The sequence below is a fragment of the Scatophagus argus genome, chromosome 7 (assembly GCF_020382885.2).
Source record: "Scatophagus argus isolate fScaArg1 chromosome 7, fScaArg1.pri, whole genome shotgun sequence".
Taxonomy (NCBI): Eukaryota; Metazoa; Chordata; class Actinopteri; family Scatophagidae; genus Scatophagus; species Scatophagus argus.
Window position 1 is genome coordinate 20,402,564 of NC_058499.1, and position 14,965 is coordinate 20,417,528.

The 14,965-nt window shown below is 41.0% G+C and overlaps 2 protein-coding genes across 9 annotated transcripts; one reads left to right on the top strand and one right to left on the bottom strand.

Annotated features, from left to right (window-relative positions):
- Window positions 1–377: 377 nt before the first annotated feature.
- On the bottom strand, window positions 378–4,872 carry spata2l (spermatogenesis associated 2-like). Of its 8 annotated transcripts, none has more exons than XM_046394821.1 (4): window positions 4,734–4,872; window positions 3,074–3,440; window positions 2,467–2,760; window positions 378–1,694 (listed from the first exon to the last, which is right to left on the bottom strand). In XM_046394821.1, exons 2-4 carry the CDS (start codon window positions 3,434–3,436, stop codon window positions 708–710), a joined length of 1,644 nt encoding a protein of 547 aa, XP_046250777.1. In that variant the 5' UTR covers window positions 3,437–3,440; window positions 4,734–4,872; the 3' UTR covers window positions 378–707. The 8 variants fall into 8 exon arrangements, with proteins under 8 accessions (XP_046250777.1, XP_046250773.1, XP_046250775.1 ...); XM_046394817.1 differs by having other exon boundaries at window positions 4,650–4,776; XM_046394819.1 differs by having other exon boundaries at window positions 3,074–3,472; window positions 4,650–4,762.
- Window positions 4,873–4,931: 59 nt separating this feature from the next.
- On the top strand, window positions 4,932–9,966 carry si:dkey-238o13.4 (uncharacterized protein LOC560780 homolog). The gene is made up of 6 exons (XM_046394826.1): window positions 4,932–5,382; window positions 6,193–6,300; window positions 6,628–6,767; window positions 6,989–7,085; window positions 7,865–7,989; window positions 9,423–9,966. The coding sequence occupies exons 1-6, from the start codon at window positions 5,298–5,300 to the stop codon at window positions 9,597–9,599; spliced, it is 732 nt and encodes a 243-aa protein (XP_046250782.1). The 5' UTR covers window positions 4,932–5,297; the 3' UTR covers window positions 9,600–9,966.
- The last annotated feature ends 4,999 nt before the right edge of the window (window positions 9,967–14,965 follow it).

The following is a 14,965-nucleotide window of genomic DNA, read 5'->3' on the forward strand; positions in this document are numbered from 1 at the left end:
GCTGTCAGTTTAGCCTAAAAGAAATTGTGAGGGCCATAATTTTCTACTGCTATATCATCCAAACATTTAATCAATAAACAAAATAATCGGCAGATTGATTGACAATTATTATTGATTGATAGCTTGTTTTCACAGAAAATGCAAAAAGGAAAACAAAGCCATATACTCCACCAAAAATGGTGTGAAATCTTTTGGAATGTTTCAGAAAAAGGGCTGGATTAGTGTTGGTTATGATTCAAAAAGGTTTGAAATGTGATAATAAAGTTAGGAAAAGATAGAACTTTTCAGAAGTGATATGTTAATACCTATAGATCCAGTGTCATCACAGTGATTTTTTTTATCATGAATTATAAAACACATTTAACACAGACACAGTGGCATATTGATCCTTTTTACTCCAGCTCTGTGTGCAGACAACAAATACAGATGAAAACAGACTTTGCTTGTGCTTCACATTAAATTACATGTAAGTGACAAAAGGGCACAAATTCAAGTCTTAACAATACACAATATATCAAAATATTGATAATGGTAAATATGGCCACGACAGAATAATGCAGTAACAGAAGTCTCACAAAGAGGACCAGAATAGAAAAAATGTATTACTATATCAAGGCAACATTCGAATTTCTGATTTAAAATGCAGATTTAAGGCACAGTGATTTTCTTAGTTGTGCCTCATAAGTGCAATGCTTTTCCAATGTAAATCACACAGGGGATGACTGGTCAAACGTTTGGCCACAAGAACATACAACAGGACTTCTATACCAGCAATCCGTACAAAACTCATTTCCACAATATCTGCACAAAACCAGAGGCTTTCTCGAACACATTTTGCCACAGGAGCACACTCCCAATGGCTTGATGTTGTGTTGACTTTGGCAGACGTCTATCCTTTTGCAGGAACCGGAGTGGAAGACACTGCAGCTGAAACACAGGAGCTGAGGGTCCAGCTGGGCGAGGTCGCAACACTCATGGTAAGCGATTGGATCAACAGATGTAATATAGGAAGCTAAGGAGGACATTGCTGCACTGCTGCTGGTGAGAGTTGCTGATGTAATCATACCACCCTGTGGTGACCCTTCTCTCGATTCTTTTGCTTCTTCTTTAGTACTTTCAGGGGTTACCACATCATGATTCTTCTGGTAGCAATGCTGAAGCAAGGCACAGGTGATACTGTGAACAGTGTTGCATTCAGTACAGTGTTGAAGACAAATAGGAGAAGCTTGGAGACAGCTGCAATAGCGGTTAACTTCCGTGAAGCACTTGTAAAGCCCCATTTCTTCTTCCTGCAGACTGTGTGATTGTGAGCCCACCTTGTAAAGCGTCTGCTCCTCACAGGCACGTCTGACTTGTTTCATGCTGGCTGAGGAGCTTCTGGCAGTGTCTGACTCCTGTGGTGATGTGTCGGTCAGCTGACATTTGAGTGTAGAGATGCGGACATTCTCTCTGAGAGGCGGAGAGGCGCATGAGGAGGACAAGGAAGTCACTCCGTTGCTTTGTGTTTTGACAGCAAGGGGTGGTACACTGCTTTGAATTACCCAGGATAAACGGTGGGGACTCTTGTCATCACTGATAACCATCCCGCTCTGTCCACCTTTAACCTCCTCATCTGTGTACAGATCCATGTCCACATCTCCATCAAATGGTGGCCGGTTGACTTCCAGCTTCTTCTTGGTGCTGTCTAGGGCAGCCTGTTGAGATTAATGGACAAGAAATACTCAGCAGTTTAAATATATTTTCAGGTCACTACAATTAGATCTTGATTTGTTCAGTGTGTTCAGTCATTCTCTCATGGTAGGGGGTTATGCGAGGTGGTGCAGGGATGAGTGTGAAACCTTAACCCTTTTTTGGTAATGAATGTGTCCATAGCAGTGAGGATCTTAAACTGTCTAGTACAGAAAGATGGCAATGAGTGTTCCTGTGTGGGATGGGCTGAGTGTTTGGTGGTGGGGGGGGTTAATTAATGTATTAATTTCATTCATGAAATTCAAAATGAAATTTAAAAAGGACCCAAGCTGTCCATCAGGATGCAAAAATACTGACAAACACATAATGTTATTTAAATGTTATTCTTCATTTAAAGCATATACTTTATATGTTGGTGTTTTCAACTGTAATTGTTAAAAAAAAAAGGGAAATGATGAGGTATTATAGCACATATCTACTCAAGAGATACATCCTGTTTGTATGGGGTTTTAACTTCTTCAAACCAGGAAGTGTGAGTGGAGCACCAGTAGAAGGATTTACGCCGGAGCACAGACTGTATTTTCTAAGAAGCTGGAGGGTCATTTCATCTCCAGTTAGACTGTGCTCTATTAATTTACCTGAAGCCTGCTGACCCACAATGCATCTGTGTATAGCATACACATTTTCTGTCTAGAGCTGGGAGGGAGCTAGATGCATCTGTCATGCACCTTATCCCATGGCTGATTGAGTGCTTTGCCAAATGCCAGGCAGACATACCTGAACGCTATTTCCTCTCTGCCTCTCCTTCACCACACTCAGCTCCCACTGGGCCTCACCAGCATGCTTCCCGAGAGCTGTTAGAAGGAGGTGACACTCACAGCGGGCCAGAAAGAAGGCGCATGACAGGCGGAGGAGGTCGTCAAGAGAGGCAGAACTGACTCTTGTTGACTGGAAGCGAAGTTCCTCGTGCCGAGACGAGCTGGACTGGTATCCTAGCAGGCCAAACAGTTTCTCAATCTGTGGCATCGACAGCACTGGTTTGATATAGTGGGTGAATGTCCCGGAGTACATCTAGAAAATAAAAACAAATAAAAACATGGAAATATATCAGGTTCAAGATTCATCTGTCAAGTATAGTTTTCAGAACTTTGTCCTGAACCGTCATGCAAAATATCAACAATAATGATAATAATAATAATGACAATAAAAACAGGATTTTATTAAGGGTGGGGAAAAAACATTAGTCTTGTAAAATAACTTATAATAAAAGAATAGATTAATTAATTAATGGAGTTTGTGGAACATTTTGTGTAAAATGTGAAAGACAAGAAAGTAAAATCAATTTTTTATAGGCGACTCCATCATTCCAGCACTGTTAGCCCACCTTGACAACCTTGTACTCCTCCCTCCAAGGACCAAGATAGAGGTTCAAGGCCGCTTGCTCAACAACCTCAAAGGCTTTAGCCAGGCCTTGAAGCCCTCCTCCGGCCTTGACTCGACCAGCACAGGCTGTTCTTGTTGCTGCTGCTTCTTTGAGCGACTCCTCCATCACCCTCAGTGGATCCAGACCCAGACAGTGTGTCTCCTGAGCATCCTCGTCCCTCAGCAGCTCCTCCACCTGATTCCACAGCTCCTCATCTCTACACGCCAGGCTAGATCCTTGTCCCACGATCTGCTGCTCCAAACTGTGACCATAGGCAGTCACAAGATCGGTGGCTCTCTGCCTAGAGATGCTCATCTCTTTCATTCAACTGAGAGGGAGGGCAACAAACCAAACAGGACGCTGAAATTAAAAATGCAACTATGATCCCCTTTAATAATACATGCACTGTGTGTACAAAATTAACATTTAGCTGTCAGTAATCTAATCCATTATTTTACAGTTTCTTTATTTCCCTCTTCACAAGATCCATTTTTCCTTCAGTGAAAGGAAAGATGGTAGACATGTAGATAAATAATATTTCGGAGCACTTTCCAACATCTACAAGAGAAATACAACTACCCAAAACTACATGTAGGCCTAACAGATGTACTACACTAGCTGAAGGAATTCACGTACTGAACAGTGGAAATCTTAAATATTACAACCTTTAGCTACATGAAATATTAACGTACAAAAAAGTTAGCTTTCAGAGTAAATTTATAACCGAAACTGAAACTTCTTTACCGTCGCCCAAGTTAAAGAAAAAGAATAAGATACAAGGCAACATACTGTCTTTATGATAACACTAGGGTGTTGACCAACCGCGTTATGAGTTATATTTGTAAATTCACAAGCTATCAGTCAGAGAAAAGGCAATAGTTGCCTCCAACTATGTTTGACGTTAACATTAGCTTATCCCATTTACCCTGACTTAAGTTAGCTAGTTTTGCTAGGTTACCCGTTACCGTTTTCGTTTTGGTCCTATTTAGAGGCGAGAACGTCACTCAGTTTCGCAAAAATAAGTATTCATTCAGAATAGTATTTTTTTCACTAAAGACGACATATGTCACAACATAAAATTGCACTCAAAATGATTTCATGAACGCAGGCGCTGTTCTTCACTTCGGTTAACCTAACGTTACAACCAACCAACAAAGAGTCACCGTTCAGAATTGTCAGAACTGGGCCGGACTATTCTCTACTGCTCGCCAACGTGTTTAATGTGTGTGGACAGACCCAGGAAGTAGCAGTGAATATACTCAGAGGGATTTCGAATGCGAGGAAGAGTTTCATGTTGTTTTGAACATACGCCGAATTAAAGGGCGAGTCTCGATCATTTACACAACACTGTGCTTCAGTATTTAGAAGGCATAATCTTTTGCAGAAACACGAGGAAGTATTCAATTACTAGATTTATGAATGACAATCTCAATGCAAATGAAAAATACTCGTGCCGGAGCTAAGCTTATCCTGTCTCGTAGCTGCGGCCGAATGTTTGGTCAGATATAAACTCTGGGTGACACACAAACAAACTCACCTGTGCCTGGCACTTAATCAAATGTTTATCAATGAATCACGTAACACATTTCCAACCACAAAACCGTCACCAAACAGCTGATACCTGCTTGACTGTCCAGGGTAAAGTAAACATCATCACGTGGCACGGGTTTTCCCAGCTTCAGATGGGTGCGCATGGTATGAGTATCGGGATATGCCGGGGAAGAGGAGTTCCGCAGGGGAAAGGTAACTTTGAACTCAAAATGCCGCCTCAGAACAACAGAGACTAGATGAAGAAGAAATAGACTGAAACTAGAAATTGTGTTTACGAAATGAAACCATAAAATGGCCTGTTTGCCAGTGTTGAGATTATATTAATCCTGATCATATTGTCATTGGCGTATTATCCACTAGATGGCAGTATTTAATTCAAAACTTCGACAGCCCCCGTGAGCCGACACACACACACATACAGAGAGAGTCGTGGGGTGAAGACTGTGTGAGCCTCTTTTGCTGACCTGCGGGCGTGGCTTCAGTGACTCTGGTAGAAGGGCGGAACTGTGGCCCCTGGGTTTACTTTAAAGCATCCAGGACTGATAAAGATGCTCTGCACAAGTCAGCAGCTTCTCTTCCAGAGTACTCGGCGTCATCCTCCATCCTTCAGCAGGCGTGTGCATCTGCGGCCGGCATGTCAAACTCGGACAGGGTTGTGTTAGCTCTCGGAGGAGCGGGGACAGTGGGATCTGGCATCGTTAAAGCGCTGTTGGACAAAGGTAAGCTGCCCAGGGGCCACCTGGGGACTCACATCCGTCTCATCTGATAAGAAGACATTTAGGGAACATATTCTCAGAGGGACATGTTGCATTTTCTGACTTAATTATTCAAATTAATGTGGATACTGTTTAAACAGTTTTGCGCACAGGTGTCTGTCACGCAGGGGAAATTCCATTGTGATAAAATGTAGAGTAGACATTTAATCAGTATTTTATGTCTATTTTAGTAGTTCAAGAGTGTCTCTTAGATTTTGTTATTAATCCGACTGGTTATTAAGTAGCTTACTACCCAGCAAAACCCCTTTACCTCAACACCTAAAGATGGAAAGATCTGAGTTTGAAACATGCTGTGAAGTTGTGCTTGTGCTTTTTAATTTTATTGTATCTGGTAGTTTTCTGCCAGTGGTTTTATCAGCAAGTCCCATAAATCCTGACATGAACAGATAAAAAAATACTTTTTTTTTTAAATGAAAAAATATATATATACATTTATAATTGGAGGTAGTTGAGTGTTATTTAAGTGTTGCCACCATCTGCAATTGACATTGCATGTGTAGCTTTGTTTTTGAACTGAGCATAAAGTTACCATCTGCTGCTCTGTCACATTTATCCTTCTGATGACCTTGATAAACAGATTAGGACAATGTGGGCCTATAAGTGAATGTTCATTTTCATGTGAGCAGGATTATTCCTAGTGTATATGTATTAAAGGTTCTGGTTTGTCTGTCTGCACTATAGATTAATGTCATATCTGATTTGTGTGTGTGTGTGTGTGTGTGTGTGTGTGTGTGTGTGTGTGTGTGTGTGAAGGTTTCAAAGTTGCTGTGATCTCCAGGGACAACAGCCGTCTGGAGAGACTGCGATCATTCGTCTCTCCCACCACAAGGGATAACCTCACCACTATAGTGGGGAATGTGGGTAAGTCATCTTAATCCCTGGTAATTTCTGTTTATTTGAAGCTCATCCTGAGGCCAATCCAACGATCTTAAACAAAGTTTCAACCTGCTGAGGGTAGTTAATAATCTCTAATCACATTTGACCAAACTTGATACAAATCATCCTTCAAATTATCTCAGCAAAATATAGCAGCCTCAAACCAGTCTTTAAAACCCCATATTAGTCTAAACATAGTCACACAAACACACATGCTGGTTTGAAGTCCTTCCTACTCCCCCTGGAGGACATTTCCAGGATGGAGCACCACCTGAAGACCTTTAAACCCCTGAATTCCCGTCTCTGTTCCAGGGTCAGAGGAGGGAGCAGAGCAGGCAAAGCAGGCCCTGCTGAAGGCGGTGGGCAAGGTGACTGACATTGTCTCCTCTCTGGGCTTTAGCTGGTGGCAGGGTGGACCCCCACACACACAGTCCCTCAAAGAGCTACACTGGGTGAGCACACACACATTAACCAGGCATGAGGTAGACCAATAATGAGACTGCCAGTGGTGCTGGCAGTACTGATTGCTGTAAGAGTAGTCTTTAGTTTTCAGCTGAGAGTTCTGCTGTTCCATCATATCTGAGTGTTGAGGCAGAGATTTTACATCCATCACATGAGTGACATTTTTATTCTTGTCTGATTATTTCTTATTTCATCTCTTGTCAACTCTCAGGTAATTGAGACATTGCTCTTCAGCACATTTGTGTCATGGAAGGCTTTCTTCCCTTTGGTGAGGGACGACTCCAGCTGTACTTACACCTTCATAACAGGTGACTTTCTTAGTCATTTATTTCTACTAACTACACAGCTTCTGTCAAATTTATGTCATGTGCTGTAGCAGGTGCTTGTTTGCAAAATACCAAGGCTCACGCAAAGCAGTAATTCAAAGCCAGCATAGTTTCGGTTTTTACTAAGGGTAAGCAGGGAGCATTATTCATTAAAGCAGTATTAAAGGCACAGTTCACCCCAAAATTAAAATAGTGATTTTCCTCTTACCTGTAGTGCTATTCATGCTTTCAGCTTGTTTTGATGTTTATTGCTGAGTTGTGGAGATATCAGCTGTAGAGATGTCTGCCTTCTCTCCAATATAATGGCATTAAATGGAACTTCACTTGTGCTCAAAGCACCGAAAAGATCTACACTTGAAAAACTCAACATCAGTGGCTATTTCCATAAAACACGACTCGCTTACATAACCTGATTATATAACAACATATATTTCAGTCATTTTACCATTTCTCCAATAAAAAAAAAACAATTCAATTCACTTTTCAATTCAGTTTATTTATATAGCGCCAATTCACAACAGAAGTTATCTCATGACACTTTCCAATTAGAGAAGGTCGAGACCAAACTCTTTAATTAAATGTTGTAATTCAGAGAACCCAACATTCCCCCATGAGCAAGAACAATTCATGAGTTTTTCATGGTCAGTTCTCATTTGGTGTTGTTGTAACCTGAACCGCAAGGACTCTGCCCGGCGATGAAAAAGCATTAAAAAAGTGACTGGTGGTGTGTGTTTATATAGTTGTGCTACTCTGTGCCACAGGAGGAGCAGGTGAGAAGTTGCTGATGCCAGGTACAGGCTTCCTGACAGTAGGAGCTGCCGGCACTCTGGCCTTCTGCCAGGTTCTGCGAGAGGAATACCCCGAGGTGCCCTGCAAACTCAACCAGGTGAGACTTTAATGGGATTACACAGCAAGACTTCATTTAACAAATCATGAACACTGATACAGGGTTTCTACATGACCTTAGTCTCACAGCCTCAGAGCTGTGCATTTCCCATGAGATCAAATAAGAAATCGTTCGGTTTGACAAAACTAAAAAAAGGTCTTTTTATACAAAGTAAAAGATTTCTCTGAACAGCACTTAGTTCAACTGAAAGTAAATAAAGAAATTTATGATTTCTATTTTTTGGTTTCATAATGATGCCCCCTAGGTTTTCATTAATTTGATGGAAAGCCTTTCTGGCCAGCTGAGACAAGCAGGAGTATCCCTAATCTTTCCTTTCAATAATAAAAGATATTTTGTCAACTAAATTGGATTGTGAAACAGAAGTGGCCGTTAAGCCAACCAGTTTTAAGTAATCTCATTGACAAACAGCAAAAAAAGCAAGGAACACTGACCCTTTTTCTCCTACCAGCGTGTCTGTTTGAGTTGGAAATACAAACTGAAACATGATCAGACAGGTTTTAATAGAGCTTTTAGAGAAAACAAAGGCAAACGATTAAGTTATTACCTAAACTGTCCATCCTAAACCTTCACATAGTTAACAAGCCAAGCTGTTATGCCAATATGTTGTTCTCCTGTGCAAGAAGGGTTATTAACAAGATTTCAGGTGTGCTCACTTCCAGAAAAAAGTGGTTTAGATAATCTGGATAAAGGCTGCAGTCACATCGTCTTTTTTGCTTAGGAAGGTTCCTAATTGAGTGAGATGACCTGGAAGTATTTAAGCCACGATAAGAGCTGGTGAAATTCTCTGAATGCTATGGAAAGGTGCTTCAAGACTTCAGCACATCAGTCATCTGCTGTCACATAATTTCATAGCCTAGTGTAAGGGCAGTCAGCTTCCCTTAGCCCAGATGTCTTTTCCCAAGTCCTTATGAATTGTCATTCACAATTTTCCTTGATCTCCTTGATGATGTTTTCAGGGGAAAATGTTTTGGGTCATTTTTTGAGTATTAAACCACAGGTAAAGTGTTGGCTTGTATGTAGTCTGTCTGATGACAGTCTGACTCCTCATGTCCTGTTGGATAACTATTGTAGTGATATTAAGGTTACCTCAGATCTCAGCAGTTACTTTTGTGTTAGTATTAGTGACAGTCAAAACCATGAAAATAAGTTAAATTAAACCCGAATCATCTTTAAAGGTGAAGCGCCTTGTGACACCATTAGGATGTTTTCTGAGACGAGGTCAAACTTACATACTGCTGGTAGTCAAAATAGACAAACTGATAAAGAACCATTTATGTCTTCTCCAATCCCACTGTGTCCTTCATTCATTCCATTTAATTTTCCCTCATGTATTCTCCTTCATTCTTTCCCTTGGCTTTTCCTGCTTCTCTCTGACCTTCTCTTGCCTGTATCCCACCCCTTGGCCCTGGCAGGTGAAGATAGACACGGGTGTAGCTACTCCAGAGCGCATGGCACCTGGTTACCTGAACCACCTGGACCTGGGCGAGGCTGTTGCCACCCTTGTGGAAAGACGAAACACCTCCCACACTGTCTTCACTGTCAACTGCCCTGCAGACTTAAAAACTGTCCTTCTGGAGAGGAACCTTTAGACTTGGAAGCCCTTCCTTCAGTCCTACCTTGTTCTCACAAGGACACATGTATTCTTCTTCTGCTCCTTCTCTCACCAAACACTGCAGTAACACATTTACAGTGTCTTTGGTTCATTTGTTTACCCCATCCTAACCCCATCCAACAAGTGGCTGTTGTTTAAACTTTATATTCTGCTGCCTGTTCCCAGAGTGTTAGCAACTCTTTTCTCTGCATGTGCTGTTGTGTGATATGTCTGTGAAAACACAGATGATTTGTAATTCTCACCTTTTCATTGTTGCATGCTTCTGTATAAAAATTATCACACAGTTCTGTTCTGTCTTCCACACTGCTGGAAGACATGATATAAAACAACAATTTGTCCACGGATCTGTCAATGAAGTAATGATTGGCTTTTAGTTGAGTTAGCAAAGTCGCTAGAATTTAAACAAGTGGTGAAAAAAGAGGAGGCTGTTTGGTTGGAGATGATCTCATCCTATATATCTACACACCCGGAATTAAGGGTATCTTTTGGAACTATGGAATAATGTTTTGTTGAGTGGATCCCTAATTTGATTCATATTAGTACACACACCAGGACACATGTGCAAGCTTCATGCTATTCCACTGATTGGCAGTTGGTGTCAATAATTGCCAAAACGTGTAGCAATGTGCAAAACTAGCTAAAACCAAGAAACAAGGTTGCTAGCTAGGAATGTAAATAATGCAAGTTTTTTAAGACTTTGAGAAAAATCAACTTTGAAAGTGTTCACTGAAGAAGGAAACAACAGTCAACATGTTGTTATGCTTCAAGGAAGAGTAAGTGTGATTGTGTGTGTGTGTGTGTGTGTGTGTGTGTGTGTGTGTATATATATATATTTATGTACACACATACACACATGGGGTATCTTTAAAATCTTGTCCTAGAGTTTAAAGGTCAGCAGTACAGCTCTTACACTTGACTGGATGTTTAGGACTTTGTGATACTAGGAATGTGGCTGGTGGAGAACATAAAGGCTCCTGAGATGTTGTTGAAAAGTCTTTAAAAGCTTTAGATGCTGTGAACCTCACAGATTCTAAACTGCAGATGTTAATGAGCTGACATATTAGGAAACAGAGACATTCACAACTTTCTTTGTTAGGGACATTGAAAGGTAAGTAGGGGAAGCGATATTTCACATCGTGTTACCCTTTAAGTGCAACAAGATGTGAATTCAGTGGATTCAGTATGCAGAGCAGAACTCAAATTCTACTTTCTCATCTTCATACACCAGGTCAATTTCTGCATAAAGTGGGCATGACTGTAAAATTCGCACTTTAAACACAGCCCTATGAATTCTAATGTCTGATAGATGTGGGGTGAAGGGATGGCATGGCTCATTTTAGCCTCTATATAGAGCTTTGATCAGGTCCAAATTAAAGCTTAAATATATTTCAAATACCAATAAATAAGATATATTCCCCGGAGTGTTCATTGCAATGACTTTTTAGCAATGTGAAGGACAAGGTTAAATGTGGGCGATGTTACAACACTGGAATGAAATTAATGTAAACAATAGTGAACAAGTATGTCAATCTTTGGGTGTGTGTGACACATTTACCTCCCCCTAGCGTGACTCTCTGTCCCGTTCACATGCACCAGCACTGACCCTTATAAGCCCCTTTATGTGCACCCACTATTTGGGGCAGCATGTCCCTTAGATAAACTGAACAAAAGTATGGAGGCCACAGCAGACTACACTATCAGAGAGAACATTGTTTTCTTCCATAGTAACACCAATGCACCGCATCAATGTAAATATGTCAATCTAAGAACGATGCTTGTAGATGAAAGATGAGAGTGAGAAGGATTACCGAGACTGGATAAGAAAGCAGAGTTAGGAAAGTGAATTAAGTAGTAGTGTTTGTGTGTGTTGGGGAGGTTAGTCAGTCATAATTTTTGCTTTGAACTTGATGGCTGACAGCTCAATTAGACCAAATTATAATTAAAAGGGAGAACGCATTGGACCCCACTTTCTCTTCCTCTTCACCTCCTCCTCCTCCTCTTACTCCCTCCCTTTTCCTGAAAAGGACAGGAACGGTCGAACACACCCACACAAACGGACATGTTCACGCTGACGATGACTCATCTCATTCTAATAGGAAAAGAAAACTGCCTTTTGTTTAAGGGGCCGCTGTAGGAGACTCAGCGGACTGAAAATCAGTCGGAATGGAAATGTGGGTGAAAGGATTAAATGAAATGAGAGAGAATTGGGTGAAACACTGGATTTGATGTTGGGACAAGAGAGCAGCACAGAAAAACTGTGTAATGGAACTGTGATTCTTTTTTCCTTTCTAGCCAAGCCTTTCAGATGAGAGGTGAAATGTCTTCAACCTTCGCTTCTAGCACTTCAACATCTCATGTAATTAATGAACTAAATTAATGAATTGCTACGACTGTGATGATCCCCTGACTTTCCTGTTGCATCACAAACAAAGTTTTCATCTATCAAGTGAAATACACTATTTAGGCAAAAGTACTGGGCCACCTGACCACTACCAACAGGGACTTCAGTGATATCACATTCTAAATACACAGACAGCTTTGCAGCTATAACAGCTTCCACTCTTCTGAGAAGGCTTTCCACAAGTGTTTCTGTGCAAATGTTCGATGTTATCAGAGGATGTGTCCTAATGACGGTTCTTTCTAGCACCACTATGAGGCTGACATTTTACTTTTAAGTGTAATGTCTTTAAAATTCTATTTTTAATAGACTGTCGTGGAACTTGGATCAAGTCATGTTCACCTCAGGATAAATACTATTGGTGATCCACTGACTTTTAATCCAGCCATCATCAGGTCAAAATGGCATTCCCATCAGATGTGTGTTTCCACTTAAAGCTGGGAGTGACATGTTGTAAGGTTTGTTTTCACAACAAAAACAAAACAAAAAAACTGACACTCTAGCCTGTTGGGGAACCAAACAGGAACCTGAGATTCACTTAGGACAGAAACCATGTTTTATTTTAGAAACGTGAGCATTGGCAGGATAAGAGAGGAGCAGCAGGTTCATCAATAACCAGTTTTCCTCAGACTGAACACATTTATTTTGACAAACTGATTGACTATACAGTTGGTGAAAAGGGATGAATGCATCTGTTGATGGTTCAGTCCTGCCCTGTACCTGATGAGAACATGGAGATGATGGTGATGAGGAAGGAAGAGAAGTTCAGCCAAGAGGTAAGCGTCAAATTGTCCCTCTGCTTTTGATTAAATGCTGGAGTGGCTGAGATGAGAGGGATTAAAACGTTTAGGCCAGATGGAAAAACAAACCCTGATCTTGGCAGTATGGCACTCTGACTTTCGTGACAGAGCAGTGTTGAAGCTTTCATTTTCTGAAAAACCCACATACCACATATTGACTCATGACACCACAGGACACAGTCACACAGGCTGACTGACACATGGTACTTTAGTAAGAGAGGCAGGGTAGCTAAAAGGGCAGAAGAGTTTGTGTGTGTGTGATCCTCCGTGAGATATCATCTTTCTCTGGCCTGGGGAGTCATTAGGAATCACAGCATTATGGAAAAAGCGGGACATTTATTTAATAACAGCTGACTGCATGCTTGTTGCTTTGAACATATTGATATAGATTTACACACTCCAGAGGCTCCTGTGTCATATCAGCAGCCAGCTCTGAGGTCAGGGAAGCACAGTCAGAACTTCTCAAGTCACGCTATCTCCACCAGGGTGTGTCCCACCACTCTAACAAGACACACACTCACTGACACTGCAGTAAAACACACTCGTAAACACAGACACATGCCAGCATGTCACAGAGAGTAACTCAGTTATAAAACTAATTGGTTCAAAATGTGGTTTTGTAAAGTGGATTTGGGTCAAAATGTGACAACACTATGAGAGAACGTCTTAGAAGAGTTGCACTCTCTCCTTGTATCATGAGGCACATTTTGATCAGGGCAGAAGAGTAAAACAAGCTTTGTTCCTGCTTATGAAAGTGTACTTTTGGGCCATCACTTGAACATTAGGGCTGGGTGTTAGTGTGGGTTCAAAGTCCTCGATACAAAATAGACACATACAGCAAGGCAGATACAACATGTGCCTGACATGACATTTAGCACCATCATTTCTGAAAACATGAGGGGTTGGAGCTTTGGTACTGTAGTGAAATATGAAGCCCTCTTGCAGTTCCTTACTGTTAGGAAATTGACCTCACCACCTGCGTGGTGGCTCAATGGTTAGCACCATCGACTCACCTGGGCTCAATTCATGGTTTTGGCAAGGCCTTTCTGAGTGGGGTTTGCATGTTCATCCTGGGTTTCCTCTCTGTGCTCCAGGATTTCTTCTACAGTCAGATGTATGTACAGTATGTATGATAAGTCAAGGCCCTTGACCAAGACACTGGTTTCCATCTTGAGTTGGTCTGTCTGCGCCACACCTTGGCTGTCTACTGCTCCTGATACTTAGAATGGGTTGTAGAAGATTGAATTTCACTATGCTTCGTGCTGTGTGTGATTGTGTATCTGACAATAAACTTGAGCTTTATATAAGATTCTTCCAAATTCTTAGTTTCCAAATTCTTTAGTTTTCCAGTAAAGAGTAGCTGTCCCTATATGTGGATGTACTGTATCTACTTCAAAAGTATTAAAAAGTTCTGTTGTATGTAATCTCAATGTTCTGATTTAAGTGCTGATTACAGACAATCATGAATGGAGCTTAATTTCCAGATTAAATGAACACCCAAGAGGACCCAACAGAACTGAGTATGAACATTCAGTTTGATGTAGAAAATCCAAACATCCAGCTGGTATCAGGAAGCTTACTGTTAAATTAGGCTTCACACATAGAACTTGGAGACAACTCTGGAAAATATAAAAATATAACAAGATCCAACTTTGTATAAGGACAGTTCCCCCAAAATGGAAAATATATATATTATCCTCTTATCTCTAGTGCTCTTTATCCAACTTGATTGAATTAATCCCTTTCTAAAAAGTGTTTTAAAGGCTTTATAGGAACTGAAGTTTACTTTCTATATATATAACAATAAAAGCATTTATGAGCAGAGCAGTCACTAATGTTATTACTAACTGCTGGTTGTTCGAAAGGCACCCTGAAATTGCGGTTCAGTTGGTATGAGGTCGATGAGTGAGGTAAGGTAAGTGAACTGGAAAGGGACACAAATAAATAAATAAAAAATAGTGAGACAGAAAACAACATTCATAGAGAACAAGAGCAAGAGAACGAAAGCAAGGGGAGGATGACATGCTGGGTGGTGCTGTAGCTTCTGGTGGTGTTCTGACTGATTCAGAGTGGCATGTTGTTTTTTCTTCTACTGCTCTTCAGCCATGTGCCCATCACAGCCTCCTGCATCATCCAGCCATCATC